This window comes from Rhipicephalus microplus, chromosome 2 (genome assembly GCF_043290135.1).
Source record: "Rhipicephalus microplus isolate Deutch F79 chromosome 2, USDA_Rmic, whole genome shotgun sequence".
Taxonomy (NCBI): Eukaryota; Metazoa; Arthropoda; class Arachnida; order Ixodida; family Ixodidae; genus Rhipicephalus; species Rhipicephalus microplus.
This window is the reverse complement of record NC_134701.1, coordinates 245,204,472-245,219,313: the sequence shown is the minus strand read 5'-3', so window position 1 is coordinate 245,219,313 and position 14,842 is coordinate 245,204,472. Positions and strand designations below refer to the sequence as shown.

General features: G+C 50.0%; 1 protein-coding gene across 1 annotated transcript in view; it reads right to left on the bottom strand.

The window, feature by feature from the left end:
* The window catches only part of crp (transcription factor cropped), a 63,041-nt gene extending 58,251 nt beyond the window's left edge, over positions 1-4,790 (bottom strand). Inside the window, exon 1 of the mRNA XM_037421294.2 lies at positions 4,574-4,790. Coding sequence (XP_037277191.2) covers positions 4,574-4,662 — 89 coding nt within the window. The 5' untranslated portion in view covers positions 4,663-4,790. The remainder of the gene's footprint in view (positions 1-4,573) is intronic.
* Positions 4,791-14,842: the final 10,052 nt, after the last annotated feature.

Below are 14,842 nucleotides of genomic sequence, written 5' to 3'. Positions count from 1 at the left end.
GTCAACAAGGATAAATATATTTATTTCCCAACAGTTTCGGGAGGGGTCCTCCCTTCGTCAGGGGATGAGGCATCAGACTGCCAACATGCAATTCATCTGTCACGTGATGGCGCCAACACCAGTGGGTTCTACCATTGCTGGCTCTGGTGCTTCGAGGCACACACCATACAGACGCAAGTGGTCGTCATCATTTGCCAGTCACCTCACTCACTGGATATATATATATATCGAATGTGCCACTACTGATCCATTAGTAAAATAACTCGACGCAAGTATCGTTCAATTCCGTGGCATTTTCCCCATCAGAGTTGTCCTAACAAAAGGTGAGAGACGACGACCCAGGTTGCTTTTTTTTTTACTTCACCAAACATAGTACGAAAATGAGCCGGAACACTAGGGTATGCCCTCGCGTGTGGTGCTTAGCCGTGTAATCTGCACTGGCCGCCTTTCTTTTTGCACGAACAGTATGGATAATATTAATATTTATATGTACCAAGATAAAAAAAAAGTCATTCGCAGGTGTTCCTCCGTCGCCGTTTCCCAATCAATTCAGTACCGCGTAATCTGCGAGGTGTTTGCGCGTGTAGTGTCACTACCCCGGAAAGCGTCCCCTACCACGGCTCAACCATATTCGCAAACCTTCACGGAAAAATCACAGAGAGCCAGGAGATGCGATTCGTTATATGTGAAGGAGAATGAGCTAGCGAAGCTAGAGCCTCAGAACAACAACAACAAAAAAAAATCCGACGTTCTAAGAGTTTCCCAAAGTGAAGCGAAGCATCAACCTTTGTTGCTTCAATCATTTTCGGAGACGCGCTGGAGAAAAAAAAAAAGACAAGACTCTTTGCCCTTTTTGTCAACCTCGTTTGCGGTGTCGCGAAATGCGTACAAGAAAAGCGAACGTCAAGTTTGTGTCGCATAACGGACGGCGAACAAACCTGCGCCCTCTTGCGACGTCACGACGCTCTGAGGCGAAACTCGTTGGCTCTTCGTCAAAAAAAAAAAAAAAAAAAAAAAGAAAAGAATGCACCGTTTTCTCTCGACGGGACGCAAGCAAAGGTTCGTTGTGGCAAACTACTCGCTGCAAATGAAAAAGTCACCCTACAGGGTGCGGAGGCAAAACGAAGCAATGCCATTTAAAAAAACCACAAGTTCAAGTACGCAGACACTTTCAAATACGTTCATTTACCGCGCCCTACGAGAGTATCTTTTCGAAAACAACGTGGCAGACTAGAAAAGAACACTGACGGTTAACGCGTGAGCTAAATCATCATCGGACATACTCTTGACACCACTGTGGTTACTGTCCGCGAGGTTACTGTTCTTAAAAAAAGAAGTGTTCATTTCATAGCCTGCAAGCAAGTTACTGCATGCGAGCACCCGAGTTGGACGTAGTAACAAGTGCGCGCGTGTGTTTACAGGCATCAGACTGCCAACAGGCAATTCGTCTGTCACATGATGGCGCCAACACCAGTGGGTTCTACCATTGCTGGCTCTGGTGCTTCGAGGCACACACCATACAGACGCAAGTGGTCGTCATCATTTGCCAGTCGCCCCACTCACTGGATGAATTTCTTAAGTATTTTTTTTTACCACATTCCGACCATCCTCTAGCCAGCAGACTCTTGGCCACAAGACTACAGTTACAATAAAGGAGCAACACACAGTAACACTAGATAAGACCAGTCAAGGACAACACCAGTACTGCGAATAGCACTGCTGCTTCTCGAAACTTCAATTCATTTCAAGTAATGTTTTATAGTTCTTTTTCTAACCAATTGTGGACGCGAATCCGAAACAGCTGTGGGACAAAAACTCTGTTTCGTGAAATAGCAACTTGCAAGAAAGTGTGCTGACGGCTTCGGCTTGCGAGGCCAACTCGCGAGGACCCCTTTAGATAAGCGCTGTTACAATATTTTTTTACGAGTATCGCGCAAGGCCACGTGTCTCACCTGTTCCAGTAATTACAAGTTTACGACGCTCAAAATGAAGCGTATTAAACGTCGCTGTCGTCTGACCACACAGCCGCCTTTCTACAAGCTGGCAGGGAAGGACAAACGAGGACGGAGATTGACAAAACCTAAGCGCAATCCAATGCGTAAGAACTGCCTATGACGGCATTACAAAAGCAGGCTTGGAGAAAAATGACAAATGAGACGGCGGAGGTACTCAGTCGACATCCGTACGATCGTCGCAAGGGCCGATGCAGGAGTATCCGCGACAACTACAGATAAGCAGGGAGGGGGTTGCAAGGGAAACATACTCTTCGATAAAAGGCGCGGCTTCGGCACATGGCAGCACAGCTGAGCTCGCCGCTTCCTCCGAGCAGCGCATTCACACTCTAGTCTGTTATCTCCCAACGTCTCCTCAGAAAAACGTGCGCCCTCTTGACAGAGTGCCCCGTACGCTATCATTCAACGAAGAAGAAGAAGAAAAAAAGGCGTCCTTGATCCACATTCGCAAGACACTTCTTCCATTTCCTCCTACGTTTTTTTTTTTTCTTCCTGCACGTAGAATGTCGTCCCGCGTGGCCTTTCTTACAACGCGACAGCGTTCCGTTTTCCTCGTCGCGAATTTTATGTAACGCGAAGAACGGGACCGTTGGCGACTCGTCCCGATTATGCGATGAAGGCACACCGGCAAAAAAATGCTGTGGCTAGGTAGAAACAACCAACATAATAAAATAGAGGAGGTATAAAACAGGCGGCTCATAAATCAACACAATGTTTAGAAGTCGCACTTTACAGAAAGCGAAGGGTAGCATGCAAAACGTCAGTTTTACATGCTACCTTCCACGTGCCAGCAATGCGCCCGTCTTGTACCAGCAGTGCGGCAGTCTTTCAGGCGATGCGCACAACAATAACGCTCCCAAAGCCCTCATTTCAGCACAGCATGTCGTTCACATACCCCAAAATGGGATGAAATTCTAAATTCAGCGTAACTTCAGAATAAAAGATGTTCACTAGACCTACAGGTGGCTCATAGGCTGCATCTTGTTTGAAATGTTTGTTTTGCTGGAAAAAGCAGTGCAGTAACGGCGTTAACTATTGAAATATGCGCGAGAGTAATGGGATGCGATCACGCGGACACACCTCGTTCCGCCCAGCACCTCAGAGTTGATGAAGCTGTAAGGCAACAATAACGCATCTGCAGCACCTACGTCAGCACCCAGCGCGTAAATTGAAATTTCACCGTGTTATAAAGATCGCCAGCGCGCGAACACGGCAGCTGTGTACCGGCGTACGGATGAGGAACGGCTAGCATCATCTGACCAAGTTGCAAGGCGGTCTAGTTGGTGTGGGTATTTTGGATAACAAAGGCAGCGGTGCAAACAGGACACAAGAGGGCAAAGAAGACAAACACGTTATCAGCTGACAAGCCGCGCAAGCATTCACACGGTCTCGAGGCCCTCTCAAAGGCCTTCAAGACGCGGCGTGGCGTCACATGCCCGGGAGTGGCTGGGGGGGGGGGGGGGGGGGCGTAGCCCGCGGAAACCGACCGACCGGACGCATCGCCGGCCGGCAGACCGAGAAGCCGCCATAAAAAGCCACTGCGGCGCGTCGCAGCTGATTCGAGGCAAGAGCGAGAAGGAAGAACCGACGCGACGGAAAGGAAGGGCGAGGAAGGAGAGGGCCGCCGGTCCACAGCTGCTGCTCCCTGGATGCGAGCCAGCGAGGAAGACGGCCCACACCAGCGCCGCCATTGCCCGGCGGCGTCGGCGGGCAGCAGCGACGCAGCAGCCAAGCCAAGTCACACAAAGACCCCAGCCAGCCGCGCCGATGTTGGTCGCGCCGGCGCGCGCCGGGGCCCGGCGCCGAGTTCGTTCAAAAAAACGCGGCTGCGCTGCGATCGGACCCGCCCCGCTGGCAAGCACGACGGGCTTTGAAAAGCACAAGCCGCAGCACTGCTACGAAAACGTGCACCGCGAAAACTAGGCACAATCGAGAAAGAGGCCTCGTGCAAAGCGTCCACCACGTGGTGCAGCAGCTGGTACACGCCCGCTTTGCGCGGTCGCTGTTGCACGCAAAAGAAGTTCTACTTCAGAAAATAAGCACGTACGCAAAGTAACATGTCCCCCGCGAAAGAATTTATATTAATAAAGGACTTCACAAACACGAATATGGCACAAACATGAGCGCTCGCGATGACCGAGCCGGCGCACCCGTTTAAAGGGCCGCGGCGGGAGAGTCAGCTGAGCACGCAAATTTTGAGAAATAACGGCACTCCCTTAAGACAATGACTACGCCAATTTCGAGTGGAAAAAGAACACGCGGACACGCAAGGATTTCGAGCGATGAACCAACCGATCACGGTGATCAGCGGCACCGTCAACGTGCGGCCCGCCGCACGAGGAGCCTGTTCGAACAGCTGGCTCGAGGAGACGCGGTCGCTGCGCAAACAGCTGCTGGCCCGCCGGTGACGCCCGACATCGTGGAACCAGGCGTTGTAGCGACGCAGAATTTCCCGCCGCGTATGAAGCGTCCAAAGCACGGCGGAACTTGAAGGAACCGGGAGTGGCGGCGTACGAGCACGCGAGACGCGCCGAGCGCCGGGAGAAACGTCACACCCTTACCTGACCAGGCTGCCGATCACTTCTTCCTCTTGCCGACGAAAATCGTTGAATATCCGCCGTTTTTCCGAGCTCCGATGGTATAACGCCATCACCCGGTGGCACGTATCCACAAAGACAGGTGTAATGAGGTTGATCTCCCGCACCAAATCGAAAAATCCGCCGCTCCTATTTACAAAGGCGCCTCCGCTTGATTCACCGAATGGCTACCTTTGGCGGGAAACGCGGCGAGCGTGCGAGTGTGTATCCTTCCGCGGCCCGGCGAAAATGCAACATTCGTAAAAAACTCTGTACTCCCACAAACTACATCCTAAAATATTAAGTAAAAGTTTCTTATTGTACTAATTTGCGCAACAAGTCACGCAAACAACGCATTTTTGCAAAACCGGTAGAACTATTTTTTTGAGCGCACTCTGTTTGCTGCCTTGCATGTCTATCAGCTGTCGAGCTGGCAGGAACACGCTTTCAGCTGAGACCCCGTCTTGAGAGAACTGACATTGCGGTTCGCGCATTCTTCTTTTACAAGCACTAAATTAAAAAAAAAAAAAAAGCCTGAACTTTTGTGTAAAAATTAAAACAACGTTTTAATTTATTCATATTTGTTTGTTACAGTTTGCATTTGTTTCAAGCAAAAAAATTGAATGTTTTTCTCTATTGTGACTCCATTTTCTCCATAGTAAGCTACTACGTCGGGAATTCCGGCCGACCAATAGGAGGAGAGTCACGTGACTGAGGAGTCGTTACGTCAATCAATAGTGGCGGGAACCGCCGCATCTGTTTTTGCGTTGTTCAAATGATTTCTTTTCCCTCTCTGCCTTTTCTCTCACTCTTTTATTCTCTCTCGCTAGCCTCTCTTTCATTCGCTCCTTCCTTCGTTCTCCGCTCACCCCTCCCTCGGCTGTTCTCGCAGCGCGCTTCGCTTCTGTCGAGAGATTGCCGACGTTTGGGGCCTGCTCCTTTCTTAGGTGGCCGTTCTTATTCACCTCGTGGGCTGCCGTGCGCCCGTTCCATGTGGCGTGAAGTGCGACTTCGTATTCCGTACAGGTGTACCGGAAGGGAAGAAGATTCTGCGGACGAGTAGGCTTGGCTTCACCGCGAGAACGATGTGCGGTGTGGGCCCGTTCGAAACTGCCGCGGTCTTTTCTGATCTGAGTTGTTTGCGGAACTTCGACTCTCTAGTAAATTGTCCGCGCTCTGGACCGCAGTGTAATGGTACTTGACGTGTCTGACAAAATCAGGTCTCGTGTAGCTTCAACCCCCCTCTCTCTTATTGTGTCTTATAAGTAAGGAGCTATATACTCACTCCATTTTATATTATTTCATCATTGCCTCTTTATATACAAGGTGGCATCGAACAAGACTGGTGTTTGCTTGACAGTCCTGCCTATCTTTGCTACGGACTCCATTTCATTGCCAGGTCTCATGGCCCAAATACATTCCCGGAATCGTTTACTTCAGCAATACCGCAAGCATGAGCCACTAATTAGCAGTTTGCGAAATCCACCAGCCAACTGTTTACAAGGCACCATTTCAACGAAGAATTCTCGTTTACAGACTGCTCTTTCCACTCGTGCTTTTCCAGGGAAAGTACGTGAATACCTAAAACGTTTTTTTTTTTTTCAGAAATTACTATGCGATTGTCGCGCGTCATTGTGGACCCTCAAGGCCGAGCGTGGTTTACAATAAACCAATCGTTAAGGGGGGACGCACTTTCGCTGGAACTGAGAGTGGCAGGAGCTCTGCAAGAAAGTGAAGTGGTCTTTGAACGAGAGTGCTTGACTAAAGAAAAAAAAATCTTTGCAAAAAACATTCTTGCAGACTTTTTTTTTTTTTTGAAACCGTACTCATAAGAGTGAAATTCTCGCCATAAAAATTGGGTGGCAGCTAGGCCCAACTGAAGCTTCACCGAAATCCGTTGTTTCGGCACTGGGTGTGTCGTCGCGTGGTACGGGAATAAGGTACGGTATTACCGTACCGCTCTTCCTTTCTTTCTAGTTCTGCTTGAGCCACTCTTAGTCCCAGTGACAGTGCGTCCCCCGAATGACAGTTTCCTCCTTAATAAGGCGTAGGCTGACAGGCAACAAATAGGCGTACCAATCCTACAGCAATTCTCGAAAAAAAGAAAAAATATTTGTAGGGTTGGGGTGTCCTCTGACTCTGTAAGCGGGAAAAGCACAACAAACAGGAAAGGAGGGGGTAATTTCGTTACATATTTCTTTAACTCGCTGAAAGACTACAGCAACCTGTTTCCCTTAGAGGGAAGATCTCCCGTTATCGAAAATTTCGGATTGGCTTCTGACGCTTCCCTGCGTCCTCTAAGCGGAACAAAGCAGAAGCATTTAGTCTGTCGCGGCCTTTGTCCCCGGGACTTGGTTCGAACCTCCTCACCCGTGAGTGATGATGCCTCTGAGGGGGAGGGAAGGACGCAACGAGGCAAACTGCAAAGGAAAGATAAGGGACTTCCGGCCCCATAAGCGTACGGTCTCTTTTATTCCCGCTCGCACATTCGTTCTTCCGATTGTTTTTCCCTGTTCTCCCCCGCTTATGGTGGCGCGCCCGACCTACATCGCGCTTCTGTTGACGCTGCGTGGCGCTCTATTATTGTTGTGGATTGGCTTCGACTCGGCCAGCGGTTCAGATAACGCACTGTCATTTTCTCTAGAGTGCACGAATAACGATTTGCAGTGATGGGCTGCCTGCTTGCTGCTCGCGCCGGAAGGGCTCGCGGAGAAGCCGAACCACGGCGCACCCGATTTTGGTGCGATGATGTGGCGGGATTCACCTTTTTGTTGTTGTTGTTGCAGTTTCGGCTCAAGCGCTGCGTCGCGTTTGTTTGCCCAAAAGGAGAAATACTGATGATGTTTCCGGCTCGTGGGGAGGCAGCGCGAAATATTGAAACACAATACTTCCGTCTTTTGCGCTGCTTCAGACTATAAACGTGAACGAACTGATCCAGGCTTTTGGGTATGAGAAAATGCTTGGGAAATCACGACAGTGTTATCGGGGATGACGATAACAATGGGTGAGTAGAAGGGAATTGACAAAGCGCAAAATGAAATGACTATGTATAGTGTCGCCGAGCCGCGGTTATCGTGGCTGGAGCCGTCCTATCTTCATCGTCTCAGCTATCTCAGCTTGTTCTGCCGCGATATTACTCCAGGGGGGGGGGGGGGGGGGCAGCGTTGCTATTTTCCCAAAGGGTGAGGGGAAGCGGACGTCAGAGTGAGGGTTCGAAAACCAAACACTGCATCGAGGAAGGGCACGCGCACACACAAAAATATCCGTCGTTGTAGCGACCAGCACTTGCAAGTTTACTTACGCAATATTCATACCAGCAGTTTATTGCAACACAAACAGCAGTATAGATTTATTCAATGGTGAGGGCGAGCACCTCTTCCCTGGACTTTGGCATATCAGAACAGCGCGAGGGTGGACGCACACTGACGTGACTGCCTCAGCAGTGCATGTTTGGTGAGGCATATTTATCATAGCATGTTTGGTGAGGCATATTTATCATAGCATGTTTGGTGAGGCATATTTATCATAGCATGTTTGGTGAGGCATATTTATCATAGCATGTTTGGTGAGGCATATTTATCATAGCAAAGAGAAAGTTATGGCAGCACCCTGGAAGTCTTCGTTGAAACGGCCCTTACTGATATATGCTATAAGACAAAATTCAGTCAGTAATTTGGGATGCTATATTAGAAGGGGCACGGCAGTGGTAGACAAACGCACCCCTGTCGAACCGTAATGAACGCCTTTTCGTCCCGCTGCTCCATGCACCAGGCAGCCCAGTGCGATATCCTTCTGCTGTTCTATACTTCCATTGCGCGTACATCCGTGACACTTCTTGATCTTTTTTTCTTAAGTTAATAATTACTGCAAAGCACCGCTGCAGCACTGCCGGATGTGTAACGTGGGTTTGAAACACCGGGCAGCTGCCCCTCCAGAACATCTTTTTCTGCCACGGGACACAGAGAAGAAAATAACACTCGATCCCAACCCACCCTCTGCTCACGCCCGAAAGAACATCTATCTGGAAGAGAAGCAAGCCGTGGATCATCCTCTTAGAGTTCGAAGAATTTCGGGCAGCACGCCGCCGAGTGCAACCGGTGCGTGGCCGGGCTGAGAAGCGGCGTCAGATGGCGCTACGTGTCCGGAAAAGCCCAGGAGAAGTGATGGGTAGAACGGGACTCTTCGGTGAGCGGCTCAGAACGGCTCAGCTGACTAAAACGAGCCGGTTCGTTTGAATGAGTTACCGGTTCACCTGAATCCACGGAGAAATGAAAAATACTACGAATGAGCGTCACGTGTTTGCAGCTAGCCTCGGCAAGCCAATCTCTCCTGATGACGCGCCAGTCGCATTTCGGTGCCTTGTGCGCGATGCCAGAGACGAAACATTTGGCCGGTGGGCCCCCACGGAGGAAGCCGAAGACGCATATGGGGTGGCCAGCCACGGACGTCAACAGGAGGTGAAAAGGGGGACCCGTCTCAGGCCACGCCAGCACTGGACACCGGGGTTCCTGTCATCTTCCCGCGCAGCGATGTGGCCCTAGTTTGCCCTCCCCCCCCCCCCCCCCCCCCCCCTCCAGACCAATGTTGCCTACCCCTTATGTGACCAACTGTCTAGAATTTCGGGGGACCGTTCCAACTTCTCATACAGGGTCCAAAGTCGCTCGCCGATTCTCCAGCGCACGCCCAACAGCGCCCGTCATGCTCTGAACACGAAGTTCGCACAAATCGCACGCACGAAGCAAATGTGTTCGCTTAGCCTTGGCAGCGAGCCTGCTTTGGCTTAACTTCCGCGTGAACTGCTGCAACTTTTACGGTTACGTTCTCCCCAGAAAAAGGAAGTGGTGCGAGCAACACGTAACATCGCAAAACAAAATCGCGCAGTATAATAGTGCGAGAAGAGGCATATTGATCGGCAGTGCACGGCTTGCTGCGAAGAAATAAGGCACGTTACTGACCACATCGGAGCTGGCATGGCCGACACGTATACTACTTTAAGCGCGAAATTCAATGGACGTATACTCGCCATTTTGTTTTCTGTGCTAATCTGGAGTGAAACCCTGTATGCAATAAGCTTCGTGTGTCGGCTGCCACTGATTTCCAGGTCAGCGTTGGTCGTTTAGACCGACGAAACGGATACAAAGTGATTGAAGGCGCTGCCAAGGAGCCACAGAGGGTTAGATGGGGAAACGAGATCAGGAAGCTTTCAGGTATGAAGTGGAACCTGATCGTTGAGGTTGGGGTGAATTCACTGGAAGGTGCATGTGTCCTGCAACGGAGACAAAGTAGGCTGAAAAATGATACATAAAAATGAAAAATAAAACCGCGGAAGAACAACCAGTCGTCGCACAATGCGAATAGCGCAACGAGTGGGCCGTTAAATGATCCAACCCATTACAAAAGCTTGTTCTTGTTCCCCTATTAACTGTGGCGCATACCCACTTCAGCCACAATTTCTCATCGTCGACAGCCACTGCCTGAACAATTGGCACGAAATTCCTTGCAAGTGTTTAGCGGATATCACGCTTCTCAAAAGAATGACAAAAAATAAGATAGCAAATTGTGGCCTACTACCCAAAAGTTTATTGTTAATGCCCTAGTGAGTATTAGGCAAGTGTGCTTGCAGTAGTTACCCTATGAGTGTTTTGAAAAGGCTCTCGAAAGGCCGCTCTTCTAGCTTTCGCTGGGAACTGTGCTGCGCCTTCCAAGCAGACCTGGCGTTTCTTTGACTTGGTCAGTGCCCCTCCCTTTTCATTGAATCGTTATCACGCGGTAACTAAAGGCGAGGAACACACACCCAAACACTCTCGTACATGCAGATACACACACATGCACGCACTCATTCATACACACATGCATACATAACCTGTACTACACGAAAGCTGCAGCTGCGATTGAGTGAATGAGATGCTATAGGTACCTCTATGAATGAATGTGGCCTAGGAAGCGGAGAAATTTGCACGCGCTTCCCTTTCTCGTCGATGCTCGTGTGATGATTTGACTGCGTCATTCTACGGCCCTGCTATTACGTGAAGAAGTGTGTCATTTATAAATAACGCCGCGGGTGGCGCGGCACGAGGGGGTCTTTCCAAAATAAAGCGACCCACCCTGGAGCCTCGCCGAAACACTCTCGTGTCAGACATGTGCCGGCACTCGCGCTACACCCGGGCATTCATCTCGCGCGCACGCTTGTCCGCCGAGCGGGACCTTTGCGCCGAGGCGAACCGTTCATCACGCCGCCATGAGTGTATGCGCGGCAATCGGCGTCGTTTCTTCTCGAGGCGTATATTTAGATCCGAGCCGCGATTAGACGCGATTTGTTTCTAGCGGGCGAAAAACCCGTTTCCCCTTCCCTCCCTTCGCAGGACGCACTCTACACCGCAGATAGGCGTGCACGGATGAGATGGGGGGGAAGTGCAGGGTGTTGAGGGCAGAGTCACCCTTCTTGATCCAAGCGTTCCGCCTTCATCACTTTACCCACCAGCTCCTCCTCCGCCCCATCCAGCCAACAGGCGGCGTATACGCTTCACTGTTAAATAAGTGCAGCGCCTTGGGGCTTCGCGGAGTTAAGACGGCAAAACGTGGAAACCAGCGCCTCCTCGCAAACAAAAGGCGATACAGGCTGCTTTAGACGGAAATTGACACAGGGGGCCGTTTTCTGCACACAATCTGACTATCGGCATACCGTAGACGTGTGATCTTGTACTTATACATTTAGCTTAAATTGATTGATATGTGGGGTTAAACGTCCCAAAACCACCATATGAGTATGAGAGACGCCGTATAGTGGAGGGCTCCGGAAATTTCGACCACCTGGGGTTCTTTAACGTGCACCCAAATCTGAGCACACGGGCCTACAACACCTCCGCCTCCATCGGAAATGCAGGTGCCGAAGCCGGGATTCGATCCCGCGACCTGTGGGTCAGCAGCCGAGTACCTTAGCCACTAGCTATAGACCACCACGGCGGGGCATTTAGCTTAAATTATAGCGTACATGAGGCCCGTATATAAGGCGACGCGTGGACGCAATAAGAAGGCAGACATGCGCCATTTTTTACTAAAACGCTAAGGAAGAAAGCTAGACAGGTTAACCAGAGCAGCTTTCGGTTTGCTGCCTGTCAGTAGAAAAGAGCGATATAGAAAGGATAAAGTGGAAGAAATACAGGACTACACTGCCGTTGGTACGTTAGTAGCCAGTCTGTTCGTAGAACGAAATCGAACAGCCAGCCTTCGATAGAAATCACAGGCGGTTGGTCTTTGGAGACGGTTAAAATATATTTGTCACAGCCCTACCCTTGTCACTCCGCGGGTACAGTGTGGATACCCTCTTACCTTCCACCACAATAATTGTGGAATGCCTATATATAAATAAGAAAACGTTGCCCAGGAAATATCGTTGATGGCAACGCTGCATCCAAGTGTTGTCATGTTGTTTTAAAAAAATGTTGGTTCCAGCTACATTTTGTTGCGATTTCTACACCCTCAATACCTTTTGCGTAGACAGAATCGTGGCTACATTTCTCAGCTTACTGCTCGCTCGTAAAGTTGAATGAAACCGCGCGTTTGCTCAGCCATGGGATTCTCGATATTAACAAACATTGTGCAACACACAGAGTCGCTGCACACTTTTGTTCCGCGATTCACGAGCGTATACTATACGTTGATACGGGCCTGGCTCGTTGCTTCAACTCGCCCAGCGAGCCATCCCTACTCGTGTCCGGCGTTTTCATTCACGGAGGCCCCTGCGACCTCGAAAATGAACGGCGCGCTTTCGTAAGCGCCAACCTCGACGCCCCTTGGTCGGCGCGTTGTGGCTGGAGCGGGCCGGATGCCGAGAAATTTGCCCCTTCACTGAACGGCGTATACGGAGCTGCCGCTGCCGCGTATACGTTGTTCGATCCGTACCGGCCTTCGAACCGGTATTCGCGTCGTCATCGGGCTCATTTGCAGTCATCGTCTGTATAAAGCATTTCACCTTGCGGCCTTAAGCACTGGACCCTTCTCTTTCTTTCGTAATCTCTCTCTCTCGTCTTCTCCTCTGCGCTGCGCACACATCCTGCCGTATACCTGCTGGCATACTCGCATGCGCGACTTTACACGGCAGACAGCTTGGGGCCTGCGCGCGTTCTTGTAAAAACCACCAGACACGTTACGTCGAAGCACCAACTCTTGAATACCCCCGAACGCTTCTACTGTATGATACGGGACACGGGAAGGGGTAAACGAACTCGTCTTCGGTTATGCCGCAATCATGTGAACGTTCTGAAAAAAAGGAAAAAAAAGGAAAAAAAGGGGAAAAAAAGGAAAAAAAAACTGGGCCAAGCTCGCAAAGCATCTGATTCATGAGTGGTCACTCGCTTTGGCGTCTCTCATAATCATATAGTGGTTTTGGGACGTTAAACCCCAGATATGAATCAAGTGGTCACTCGCATTGCTCGCATGTTTTCGCTAGTAATGTGTCTTAGAATCAGGTTCCTAATCTTCCCCTTCTCTTTTACTCCCTGCCTTCCCTTTCTTTGCCTTTTTTTCTATGCGGTAAATACTGTTCATGAACAGGTCTACAATTTTATACAGCACAAACTACTAATACTACTAAGAGATAGAAAGACAATAAAGTTTCAGTGCGAGCAAGTGCACGGTGCGCCAAAGGCGGGCGGCCTGCTTACACCAGGTAGCCGCCCCGCCTGCTGACCCGCAGGTCACGGCATTGAATTCCAGCCGCGGCGGCCGTATATTCGATGGAGGTGAAAATGCTCGGAGACCGTGTACTTGAATTTAGATGTGCGTTAAAGAACCCCAGGTAATCACAATTCCGCAGCCTTCCACAGTGGTGTCTTTCATGATCACATCGTGGTTTTGGGACGTGTATCCCCATCAGTTAATAGTATCCAGGTAGCCGCAGGCCTTCAACAGGCGCGCGCACGCACGCACGCACGCATACACACACGCACGCACACGCACGCACACACACGCACGCACACGCACACGCACGCGCACACGCACGCGCATGCACACGCACACGCACGCGCATGCACACGCACACGCACGCGCATGCACACGCACACGAACACGCGCACGCGCACGCACACGCACACGCGCACGCACACGCACACGCGCACACACACACGCACACGCACACACACACGCGCACACGCACACACATGCACGCACAGAGAGAGAGAAGCGTATATATACATGGTGAAAGAATTGTCATTGGTCGAACATTATAAAAAAAAAATAAAAAAAATGGGCTAAGTTAGTAAATTACCTTTAGCACAAACACCTTTAGTGCAAGATCTTTGTCCAGGCAGAAAATACAAAATAACCAGTATACGGGTGAACCATAGAAAGGCCCGCTTAGAGTTCCCATTACATCCCTTCATGACGTTCTACATTTTGCAATGGAGTGCGCAAGCATGGTTTTTTTTTTAATCGGTAAAGATTGGCTACACTTAATTCTGACTAAACCAATGACGGAACTTTAGCAGCTTGGATAACTTTCAGTGAGGCAGTAAGTGTTTCGACATTTGGGAATCTGTGACGTCGGTATGACGTTGAGGTCGTAGGGTTGTATCGTAAGAAAATTAACTTTCGAGGTCACTTTTAATTTTCGTGTAATATCCGAAGTGGTTCAGTGAAGTGAACGAACATAGTTTGAAACATACTAGTAGAAGCCATCGTTCGTTTTAAGTGATAAGTGAAATTCCAGTCGGTTTGTTGTATAGCGACGCTCAGGTCGCCGGTATTCTTCGACATGTTAAAGCAGCTATATGAATCAAAAGAACAACGACACAAGCGAGGAACTAGTACATGAGATGAGCGGTCGTCGCTGCACGCGCTCTGCTCGTGTTCTTGTTCCTCGCTTATGTCGTTGTTTTTTTGCGCCACCCATTGGGGTTGCCATGTGTTGAAATATGTCCGCGGAGGGGGGGGGGGGGGGTAAAGTGATTCTTAAATGAGAGAAAATAAGATAAAAGTGAGCCCCGTAACTGTCTGAATCGAATTCGTGTTTGTTTGGAAAAGGAAGAAGGCACTATTTTTGTGCAGCCCTTGTGGGAGCCCGGCCCAGCGCTTTGTAGGGGATGGGAGGAGGGTGGATATAAAATAACATAGGAAAGATATGGTTAAATAAAGAAATAAGACAGGCAAACGACGGAGATAGAAAAGTTGGGAGCCGGTCCAAGAAGTCCGAGGACGGGGCACTACAGTCGGCCAGAGCTACGCTGGCGTCGGAGATCGAGGGTGGCACAACCATTC